We start from the raw sequence: 12,054 nt of genomic DNA, 5'->3' as shown, positions 1-12,054 counted from the left end.
TACCAGTTTCAATGAAGTCCACTCTGTTGCTGCTTGCTATTCTCCATGTTGCTGAACCCTATAAAATTCTCGTCTTTTCTGCTCCGCTGGGTTATTCGCATATGCAATTTATGGGCCAAATCGCTGATATTCTCCAAGAAGCTGGACACGATGTGGTGAGTTGGTAGTCATTTTAGAGAAATTTCGTCTTTCTCACCACCGTTAATAATTAATTTTGGATCCAGTAATAACCAGAAAGCACTAGTGTCGCCCGTTACACCGTTGTCTCCTTCCGGTATATTACGGATTTTTTTCATTTTGCTTGGATGTGCCGAAAGATAGTGCGTTAACATGTTTTTGCTACTAGGTTTTCGATACCGCTTAGTCCTCCATATCCCATTTCGCTGGTAAATGCTGAAGTGTTAAATATGGAAGTAATTCAAGAAAGCCAAGCAGTTGTTTATCGATTTCCCACTTTTGAACTAAATATACGGACACTGCTGGTTCAGAAGATTTAAGCATCTGTCTAATTCTGCCTGTTTTGGGCAGACGTAGCAACAATCATCAATGTAATGACGATACAGCAGTGGTTTGCTGGTCTATTACGGGCTTTTCGATTTTAGCCATGAAAACACTGGAAAGAGTGAGTGCCAGCCTTTCTTTCATAGCTAGGCCTCAAAGCTTCAGGTAGTACTGGCCCGATCTTTAGAACATTGCTGGCAAATTGAAAATCTAAACCTGAACACCACATATTCTACATATTCTACAATAAAATGGAACATACATCTATAGTTCGAAGGTTAACTTCCTCGTATTATGTTCCCATTTTGGTAAATAGGGGAAGTAAGCATAGAATTAGTTTCTCATTCTTCTTTTTTGTATCATTCTAGACTGTCGTTCATCCAGTCGGTATGCCTAAATATGTAAAAGCAGTTTCTAAATTGGCAAAGCAGGTACGTGAACGTTATTTCTTCTATTTTCTGAGAGCAATCACAGTAACCCTTGGTGGGAGTTTTTTTTTTCAAAAAAAAAAAAAAAAAAACTGTGTAACTGCAGGATCTTGACCAATTTTTTTTCTTCTGTCTTCTTGTGACTAGGGAGATTGCCGTTCCGAGTACTCTTCCTTGGACTCTCCATTAGTTGAAATTATTCTTGAAAATATCAATTATTAAGGTAGTTAGACTGTAACTTTGTAAACTTAGACTTTGTAAACACACCAAGTATGAAACATGCTCCATTTTCCCGTTCAGATGTCCCCGAATTACTTTCTCTGATTTTCGTACTTACAATTTTGTCTTTCTACACTGCTCCAGAGCGCCTAAAAAATAATTAGGATCCTAAAAGATAGAATGGTATCCACGTCCTTTTTGTTGTTTTTTTCTCCAGCATGTAGCTCACTTTTCTCATTTAGGTACTATTCGAACTTCCAGAAGAGACACAAAAACATTTAGATCCGAAAAACTTAAAGGTTTGGGATACAAATAGCGGATCTATCTCACAACAAATTGAGATGTTCAATGACTTCTCTGAGTTGCAGATTCAAATATGTGACTGTGAGTTGTACTCCGATTCACTACAGTGTTTACACGTGAAAAAACAATAGTGAAATTACGGAGGGATATTCAATAATCTTGTTCCTATTCTTCGTACTACGATTTCTGCTATTCAGAAGAAAAGTCAGCGGGCGTTTTCAAGAGGGAGGAATTCGACTGTGAAACTGTTCCCGAAAAAAGATGCTGAATTATTCGACTGGATTTTCTCAAAACAGATATATACACACAAAAAGGGTATACTACGCTGCATGCCCATGCTCTAATGGGACAATGTCGTCCTTCATCAATAATCGGCATAATCGGCTCCCAATACTTACTAGCCAAGCAGCCATTCTCAACAGGAGATCAACCCTAAAATGAAATCGACCATAGGATCAGCATTAACAGTTGCGGCCCGGAAGATGCGGCTTCGAGCGTTCCGGGACGCCACTTTCTACAACGAGTTCGGTTGGAGCGCGCCGCATCTCCCAGGCAGTTTTTTTACGGCAATTAGGAAGAAACAGACGGAATCACCCTCTTCCCCACAATCTACGACCCCGTATAGGCATAACTCACCTGAAACCCCTACCACCCCAGATTCAAGGGGTGATGCCTTTAAGTGGATGCTATCAGTGTATACAAGGACTCACAACAACTACATCATGTGTTTCTTCACAAGAATAATGATGCGAACCTCATAAAGGGTGCGCCACAGGGGACCATTTCACAAATACGCTTCCACCTTATCGAATCGAAAATTAACATCAACTGCACAGTAAAATGTCCAGCAGGAAATTTTGTTACAACGCTGCAACTAGTATTCGTCAACGGAGAAACACACTTGACAGAAATACAGACAATCAGCGCAAGCAAGCATTCTGATAGCGGACTGCGTTTCAAAGATATCCAGATCTTTTTCCCAAAAATAATCGAACCATTCCCCATTACACTCACTCCCCTTTCTAATTTCAACCTATACATGATTTTATTTTGCATAACAATCGTCATCTACTGATTTTGCAGAATAGTACTGCATTATATACCCATCTTTTTCGGTGGGGGAGTGTTATGATGGATGCGTTAGCATCGCTGGTTAATTCTTGTTCCGTTATTCCATAATTTGTACTCCACATGTAAATTCAAATATAGAAACGCTGCCGAACCTACGGAAATTATGGATTTAGGGTTTGATTTGAGCTATTTTTAAACAATTTCTTCGATATAAGCGGATGACAGAACTTTGCTCGTGGCCTTCCAGCCTCGTCACCAATAGTCTTTCATACAATGTTCGATGTTTATAATATCATGTTGTTTATTAGATTGTTGAGTTCAGAATGCAGGACGATTTCTGGGTGCGAAGTTGTGGGGAAGCCGAGTGACACTATGTGCGATTAATCGACGTTGGTTGTCGTGGAATGGAAGAGGAAGGATGAGTCGACGGAATCTTGGAGTGTCACGTCCTGGTTTCGTGAGGAGAACGTTGGCTGATTCGATGGCTATGTCGTGGTTTTCATATCACCAACCACGAACGTTGTATGGAAGACTCTATTGGTGACGAGGATGGAAGGCCACGAGCAAACTTGCGTCATACTTTTATACCGAAGAAATTGTTTAAAAATAATCCAAATCAAACCCCGAATACATAATTTCCGTAGAATCTTCAGCGTTTCTATAATACATTTACATATAAAATACAAATTATGGAATGATGGAACAAGAATTAACCGGCGATGCTATCGGATCCTTCATAACACCCTTCAAGTGACCCCTGGAGCCCTTTTCGAAACAGCAGTAAGTATCCAAAAACGGCGAGGGTTGGCGACATCTCACTCATCTTGAATGTCCACTGTTTGAATGAACTGGAATCTTGGCGATTAATTGAATTTTTTTTCAGTGCTCCTTGGTGACAACAGAACTATTGAGACTCTGAGGAGAGAACATTTCGATGTCGGCATCACCGAACTGCTTGCGATATGCGGATTCGGAGTATTCAATGTATGTGCGATTCACTTTATAGTTTGATGAGGCAAAGATTATGTAAAAGTATTTCTTTTGGAATTTCCTTTATTCCATCTCTGAACGACATTTTCTAAGGTTGTATTTATAGAGATTCAATGCTAGTGAATTAACACATGTATGATTATTGACTGTGTTTCCTTCATTAGTCCTAGATATCTTCAAAGAGACGGCTATTTGGCTGCCTTTGGCCTAGGGTATGCCATAATGAAGATCTTTACGCAGAAATTGATGTGGTATACCGGCAGATGACACGTGGAAGATGCCAACACCTTGCAGCGCCATCGAAAGTAGCTAAAGTAAATCGTCTTCACTTCTTTGGTCATATATTAAGGAGACCGGCAGATGGCCTTGTTCAACGAGTTCTGAGGAGATTCCCGGGTTCGAGTTGGAAGAAGCCACCTGGCCGAAATGGAAGTTCTGGACTTAGGTGGTGAAAGAGGACCTGAGGACAGTTGGCGTAGATAGGCAGTTCAGGCGAGACGTAGGGTGTCGCAGAATGTGGAATAGCGACGAATGGACTAATTCTGTGCAAGCTCTCGTAGAAGATAGAGAAGGTTGGGCAGAGCTGTGTTCAAGGACGGCAGACCTCGGCGAAGATGCGGCAAATCGCGTCAGACGATGACACCAGCACGGCGATTAAGTCAAGTAAGTAAGTCATCCTCATATACTAAGAATTTGCTCGGTGAGTTTGCGCGATCAGTTGGAAAAAAGAGCCGCTCAAGTCCTTGCGGGTATTGTCGATCGCTTTCGGCTTTGTCCCGTTTACGCGGCGCTGTTGGTGAGGGATTTCCGGTCATCTTTTTGTTTCCAAAAATCAAAAGAGTTCTGAAAGCCAAGTGTCTTGAGTCCTTTCTTTGAGATCCAAGCGACCGTAACACTAGTCTCAAAGGACATCCCGGAAAAGGACTTCAAAAATGCCCCCAACCATGGCAGAACCGCTGGAAGAGGTGTATCGCTGCTCACGAGGCTTTCTTTGAAAGCCATTAAGTGTATTTGCAAGAATGTTCAATAAATCGTTTTTTGTCGGACCAGTCTCATTACTTTTGGGACGTAGCCTGTAGAACGAAAAAAAGAATCTTGCCAATAAAACATCTAAGCCGTCTTCATTATCTTCTATATTTCAACAATTACTATATTTCTATTCATTTGCTGAACCGCTGCGGTAGCTGCCCTTAACTCTTCAACTTTCAGAAAGTTGGAATCGACCACGTGATAGGCACCTCTGCAGTAGGAATATTGGAAACGATGGGCACACTTTTCGATGTTCCAATGCTTCCTAGCTTTGTTCCTTGTAAGTGAGTTCCCCACTAGTAGAAACTTTCCGAGAAAAAGCCAAGATCTAACGAAAGTTGGCAATGATTGTTAATGGTTTACGCAACCAGTAATACAAATGATAATGACGAGTAAGTGGTTACGTTCGAAGCCGTCCGGCGGAGCATAGCGGTTAGAATCTAGGGGAACCCTTGCTGACATATGTAAGTGTGATAGGGAGCCTAGAGCCGGACCCCCTACAGGTGGAGGGGGGTGTAGCTCGCGAGGTGCAGCTCAAGTGATGAGTATCCCCTCGCAAAAAAGTGAAGGTTTGAAGGAGCACCGGCTCCGACTATCTCATCTATGCTTCCTGACACCATTGCTCGCTGTATTTCGCAATATTTCGCAATTTCTCAAGATTATTCAAAATGAACATCATTAGCTAAGAAAAGAGTGATGATAAGAAAATGACTCAACTTCTCGCTGCAGCTTTCAGCTTACCTGCTGCCATTCACCGATAGAATGAACTTCCTGGAACGAACGGCCAACTTTTTGATGAGCTTCATCTCACAGAAGGTTGCAGATAGGTTAATACTAAGATACCAGGTACTACGCTTAAAGCTTTCGCTGAGAAGAGAACCTCAGTCAATGTTCAATTTATCAAAAATTCAGAATATGTGGAGACATCATGGTATTTTGGGAAGTGAGGAAGATTTTGCCCTCAGAGTCAATTATCTGCTTGCAAACTCGGACGAGTTTCTTGAGTTTGCTCGACCGACCACCTCGAGGATCATTCACATAGGAGGAATAGCGCTACCCAAAAAAGAGCCATTAACCTCTGTGAGCGAGAAACGTCTAATTAAAGATTGATTTTGCAGATCTTTCCTAAACCGGACACATTCAGGAATTCCGAGAGCTTTTGGAGCGGAAAGATAGGGTTGGTGCGGTGTACATCTCGTTTGGGTCTGTCGTACCTACTGCTGAGGTATGAATCTCAAACTGCAGCGTTAACCAAGGATTGACAATTACACAAAAAAAACATCAATGTTCTTTAGATGCCGAGCTATTTCCGAGAAGCCATTCTTCATGTGGTGAGAGAATTCCCACAAATTACTTTTCTGTGGAAACTCGATGCAAACGACACTTCGCCTATTATTCCGAATTTGCATACGTTCGCTTGGTTGCCTCAGCAGGCACTTTTAGGTGACGAACTAACAGAACTCTTTCAAAATATCAAATGTTCGCCTCACAAAGATCGTCTCATTTTTGGAAAAAAAATCAGAAATCTATTCCAAATCAAATAAATTGGCTAGTTCTTACACCTGATCAACTCTCAAGATCTTGCAAAGTGAATTATTAGTGATAATCGATTCTTCGCAAAAAAGAAGACCTGTAGGGAAACCCGTGTAACCCCGGAATTTTTCTGTGCTATATGAGACATACCTTTTGAACCATATTTTGTTGGTTTTCTCCTGAATTTATGACTATGGCCTCTGCTTTACCAGAATATGAAAATTTGTTCTTATAACCGCCACCATTTTCTGTTTATTGCTTTCAGATCATCCCAATCTACTGTGCTTTGTGTCACATGCTGGATTGAATAGTGTGCTTGAAGTAACAAGAAGTGGAAAACCATCGATCTTCGTTCCAATTTTTGGCGATCAAATGAGGTAAAAACATCGTATTTCGACACCATTTTCAAGTTTCTAAGCCAGCGTGGAAAAAATGAGAATTTGAAAAAGAATTCCTGAAAAAAGAAATGAAAAAAAAAAGAATTTGAAAAAAAAAGAAAAAAAAACTCGAACTAGAATTAAATTACCTTGAACAATCTCTCTCTTCTTTTCTTTCTCTGTTCCCAACATTTTTGCCGAGCAACATCTGCGGTGCCTACATGAAAAGACATTAAGAATGCTCACAAATGAACATCATTGAAATTTCTACAGAATCTGAACTACATCCTCTAGTTACGTTACTAGAGTGAAGATTAAGAAAAGCCATGCAACGGAACTGAGGATGTTGGTATCTCTCCACGAATAGATAGAGAAAGTGGTGTGGTTTACGATATGAGCACGATCATGCTCATTTCACCTTAGTAATCCAAAAACTCGACGTGGGAAACGGCATTAGCCCATGGGATCCCCTTCCGAAACACCTAATAACGCTCCACGCCTGGCAGAGCAGGCATAAGTACCACGTCTGTCACCTAACAGGAGAGCCAGCGTGAGCAGCCATTGATTATCCGCTCGCGGCGAGTTATTAGGTGCCTAGTAGTCGGATCCTGTGCGATAAGGCCGTTTTCCACGCAATTTTCCTAGATAATTAAAGGGAATTAAGCGTGACACTCATGAGCTACATACACCTCGGACTCTATCTGTTCCTGGAGAGATCCGAACATCCTCAAACTCGCTGCTTACTGCTCTAAGGGGATGCCCTGGTTTTTAACAGAATGGCCAAATGAAAGCGAATGAAATGTGAGCGAAACACACAAAATGAAAACGCAAAAGAAGATTGAAGGTGAAAGAGCCCAACAAAGAAATTTTTACATCCTAACGAAAACATGAACTCCACCTTACGCAGCCCGTGGAGATGGAGATTTTTGGTGCTTAACTGCTTTCTGATCTCTGGATTTGTACGGGATGCTTCGCACTTTTTTGTTATTCCTTTTTTGCTGTTTGCAAACTACTTCGCCCTCAGCCCTGTATACTATTGGTGAGTACCCAACATCGAAAATTTCTTTGAGGAAGAATAGGATCAGGAGAATTTCGCTCACTCTCAAATGGTGTAGGTGGTGTCACAGCAAATGGCATAAAATTATCTTTCTGAGGGTTACTCAGAAAAAATTCTCCTGATTGCTTCTGTTTGTGAGGACCCTTAAAATTCCTTTATAAACTCTTTCACTATTTTCAAAAAGTTCTACTGACGAAACACTTATTTGTAAGGGATCGCAAAAAACTTGGTCCTTTTCCAGAAATGCTCGGCTAGTTGAAGCGAAGAACACAACAATTGTTGTATCAAAGGAGGGCTTTAACAGCGATACCTTCGCTAAAGCTCTTCAGAAAATACTTTCAGATAGAAGGTGAGTTCGAATTTTGACCGGAAATTCTCTTTTGGAACTTTAAAATAGTATCAATGATCTATGGAACACATAATAATAGATCGATCGCGACCATTCGCAGCAACAAGCACGCTGCTCCTCTGCCCGAGTAGGGCCTAACATTGTAAGCGGGCTACGATTTTTGGTACCAATACTAGAACTGCCGTCTTTGAGTCTATCAAAGCCATTGAAATCCAAGTGACACCAAGATGTCCGAAGATTTTTACGAACACTTTCGTAACAGTATATTTCAACCTCTCCAGTATAGTTTTTGTTTTTTTTTCTCAAGTAAAGTTCGTGAAGACGAGAAGACAGAAATTGCAGTTCTGATCCATAACAAAAAATGTGAACGAAGTGGAATAGCGAACAAAAGTAATTTTCTTACAGTTTCGCAGAGCGAGCAAAACGGTTGTCCTCACTGATGACTAACAAGCCGTTTCCGGTGAAAGAAAGACTACTTTCGACAGTTGAGTTCTCCACTCGACACGGGAAGATCCACGAGTTGGACATCTATGGAAGGAATTTGAATGTCTTTCAATATTACAGTATTGATGTCATCGCATTTCTTGTTGGGCTTTCTATGTTAATGATGATTTCTACTCTCCTATTGTGTAGGTTTTGCTTTAAAAAGACGTTTACAAGTAAGTTAAAGCAGGAATAGAACCTAGAATGTCACGAAATTCTTTCAAGATCAAAAATTGCAACTACAATGTAAGTCTTCGAATTATTACCTCTACTTACGCCATTTAATGCTTCCCACTTTGGCATTCAGAGTGAACACAGTCACTCAGTCCCGTCCCTAGTTGAGCAATTTTCTGCTTAACTGTTGTGGAACTTATTTAATTGTTAATCTATTCATTTCTGTCACTTATGTTTGAAAATAAAATCCTTCCACTCAGCCAATACATCACTCTCTATAGTGTCTTTTGTGCAACTAAAACCACAAAAGCAAGGATAGAAGCTGAGAATAAATGAAAAAAAAAGAACTTATTCGTTTTGCCACTTCTTAGACGAACCAATTTTAGTTCGACCTCCGCTAAGGCTCCTCAGCAGGGAGGAGAATCTAGTTCAAATAAGTATATATAGGATTATGTAATAGTAAGAATAAATGAAAAAAATGTGGAGAATAAGTGAAACATAAAACAAGGAAATGTGGCAAGTAGGACCTGAAGTCTACTGTGAAATCCAGTCAAACTACATACGCAGCCAAATCTACTCAAGCAAATCCGAATTGTTTTAGAGCACAATAATTGTATTGAAGAATAGAAAAAAAGGTAAAAAACGTATTAACTATTACAATATTGTACCAACGTTAATGAAGTTATGGGAATAGCTGTTGCCTAGAAGTTGACTTTTCATCTATACAAATTTATTTCTGAAATATTCTAGTTCAGATCAGACAATAGAAATCTTAAATATTTCAGTGCAGATACTAGATAACTTAATTTTCTGTAAAATATTGGAATTAGAATGCGTAAGTTTAATAACATGGACACCCACGAATTTACCTGCTTTGTTACAAAAATAACTAACTTTCTTATTATTAATCATTATACTTACATCGAAGAAATTACAATATTGTTGATTAGATGAGTTTTTTTTTTCTAATTTCCAGAACATTGTTGTAAACATGTGTAAGTATTTGATCTGTTGTTCCATCCTAGTAGTTATGAATTATATGAAAATCATACATATACATGTAAGGTTTAGAGATAAAATTTTCTTTTTGTCATATTTAAGGATGTTCGTATGATATTTTAGGATGAAGTGTAAAGTTTCTGGCGTTAATCAATCCGCTTGGGATGCACCCCCATGTTCACTTCAATTCAGAATCCTTTGAGGTTCACGAACATGTAACTGGCCTATACAATGACTTGCGGTGGCTAGCCGATGTGTCAGGTCAGTGCCTTTATCCTTCAAGACAAGTCTGGTTCCAATTAGCAGATCCCGGAAGGATGAAGGGCTTGGTGAGCACCAATGCGGATTCGAACCTCCGATCGATCGTGCAGGCAGCGGAACCTCGAACCAACTGCGCTACCTCGTCATTATCTAGAATGATCAATTTCTATATTAGCAAAGGTGGGGTCCGCTAATGATATGCTAAAATTGCCTCCTTGAGGTACACTCTGCTTCTGCTTATATGTAGCAGAGCGATGTCCGTTAACATCACAGCAACGCGACTACTGAGGCTCTGACGAAGGCGACAAAAACGTTAGCCGAAATAATAAAGACTGTTAAAAATCTTGGCTATTGCTTCATATTGTCAATTGAATGTTTATATACAGACCACAGAAAAACGCAGTAACTGTTCTTCAAGAGATAATCAACGTTACATATCATATCATTAATGTGACAACATCAATTATGGGAACCCATGAGTAATCAATTACTATTAGTGTGGAATATTTGCTTCAGGCTAGGTCAGACCGTGAATATATGAAGACGTGTTTTATGCGGCAATGTTACAACTTGTGGCCTTGACTTCTCTGACAATTAAATACAAACGTTTCAGTTACACCGCTGCCAAATGGCAGAAAATCAAATAACTGAAGAACGTTTACGTCAACTGCATGCTGTTTCATCTTCAATCGGGTGTTAACGCGACGGTTGCGAAGAAAGAAGATTTGTGATGTGCATGGAGATGTACTGAAAGTCAATAAGTCCCAAAGCCGGTTTAGAAAATTTTTCAGCGATGATTTTGACTTGTCTGATAGCGATCGAAGTGGACACCCCGTTGAGTTTAATAAAAACGCTTTAAATAAAATCACTGGTGGAACGTGATCCCAAACTAAGTAGTCAGCAAATAGCAAACGCTACTCAGGCTACTTGGTAAACAGTCCAAAAGGCAGTTCAACTGGGAGGTTCTACCACATCTTCCGTACTCTCCTGACATAACGCCCTGATTTTCATTAATTCCGATTGATCGAACATTTCCTGAGGGATGAAATACAACTCTGGTAAGAGATTTCATTAATACAAAACGTTCCCCTGACTGTAATTTTTATCGGGGTTTTTTCAAACAAAAAGTCAAAGGACTCAATAATGTTCCTTAGAAGAATTTTCTTATTCAAATTAGTGATTATATCAGTAAACTATACTGAAAAAAACAAGAACATTATTTCCTTTCTTTTTACAGAGTTACTACGAAGTATTAATCTTATCGATTGACCAATAAAGATTTATACCGATTTCTAGGTAGACAACATTGATCTAATTAACTAAATGTTTCTTAAGATATATAAAGATCAAGCGCGATTCAATACCCAAAGGTTTTAAACTACTACCATATTAACTACACAACATACTACATACTCAACTAACCATTGCTTTTCAGCTAAGTGGAACTTGCGCAAAAATAGGATAAATAGGATTGATACTAACAAAAAATAATCATAGGATGGGATTATTAATATAAGTCTCCAATCTGAGCTTTAATTATCTGATAGAGTTTTTCAATATGAAATTTTTAATTCAAGTTCTTACCCACGTGGATGTTCACGCTTTCTTGTACAAATCGAAATCTTTTTGAACCCGCTGTTCATCATAGAAACCAATGATCACCTGAAAATATAATATATCGATAATGCAGAAAAGAGATGAGCTTAATGTTGTACGAGATTAAATAACTCAGATACCTTTCACACTTTTCGGCGGGTGCAGCGCATTGGTACCATTTGATCGACTGCATGATCAATTTTCCGAAAACCCCCACGGCAATCATGCGTTTCACTCTCTCACATTCGACAAATTGGCATCATATTTGTCTGAAAGAATAAAGACGCTGAATTATATAACTGCCAGCTGGTGTCATGGCCGGGTACGCCTTCATAAACCTCAAACGATTTTGAACTGAAGTCGGGCAACCTGGCGCACGCAAATAATTCATTTATTACTATGAATTTAATGCCCACAACTTGTCCTCCTTCTGGCACATTACAAAGCAGTTGAAAAGCTCGACTTTCAATGAAGCTCGGCATAGTTGAATGGATCAATCACCAATTTAGCAACTACACTGAACGACTACACTGAATGAATGAGCATTCAGTGTAGTCGCTAAATTGGTGATTGGAAGTAGGCGTGGAATTTATCAGTTTAGTTGTGGAGAGGTTGGTCGTTTAAATTGTAGATTGAATCGCCCTTTCCAGGCTCTGAAGAAGGCGATATAGCCGAAACGTTAGC

General features: G+C 39.6%; 2 protein-coding genes across 3 annotated transcripts; one reads left to right on the top strand and one right to left on the bottom strand.

The window, feature by feature from the left end:
* Positions 1-11: 11 nt before the first annotated feature.
* RB195_016251 (uncharacterized protein) lies at positions 12-10,257 on the top strand (the record flags this gene model as incomplete). 2 transcript variants are annotated; one of them, XM_064207318.1, is made up of 13 exons in its annotated part: positions 12-155; positions 870-932; positions 1,391-1,532; positions 3,406-3,506; positions 4,722-4,821; positions 5,278-5,387; positions 5,454-5,621; positions 5,686-5,766; positions 5,837-5,984; positions 6,340-6,451; positions 7,750-7,857; positions 8,263-8,376; positions 10,161-10,257. In XM_064207318.1, 13 exons carry the CDS (start codon positions 12-14, stop codon positions 10,255-10,257), a joined length of 1,488 nt encoding a protein of 495 aa, XP_064063199.1. The 2 variants fall into 2 exon arrangements, with proteins under 2 accessions (XP_064063199.1, XP_013297690.2); XM_013442236.2 differs by lacking the exon at positions 10,161-10,257 and having other exon boundaries at positions 8,263-8,536.
* Positions 10,258-10,337: 80 nt separating this feature from the next.
* On the bottom strand, positions 10,338-11,420 carry RB195_016250 (uncharacterized protein; the record flags this gene model as incomplete). Its single annotated transcript, XM_064207317.1, has 2 exons — positions 10,338-10,521; positions 11,359-11,420. The coding sequence occupies 2 exons, from the start codon at positions 11,418-11,420 to the stop codon at positions 10,338-10,340; spliced, it is 246 nt and encodes an 81-aa protein (XP_064063198.1).
* Positions 11,421-12,054: the final 634 nt, after the last annotated feature.

This window comes from Necator americanus, chromosome V (genome assembly GCF_031761385.1).
Source record: "Necator americanus strain Aroian chromosome V, whole genome shotgun sequence".
Lineage (NCBI taxonomy): Eukaryota > Metazoa > Nematoda > Chromadorea > Rhabditida > Ancylostomatidae > Necator > Necator americanus.
Note: the sequence above shows the minus strand (reverse complement) of the source record. Positions and strands in the feature narration are given on the sequence as shown.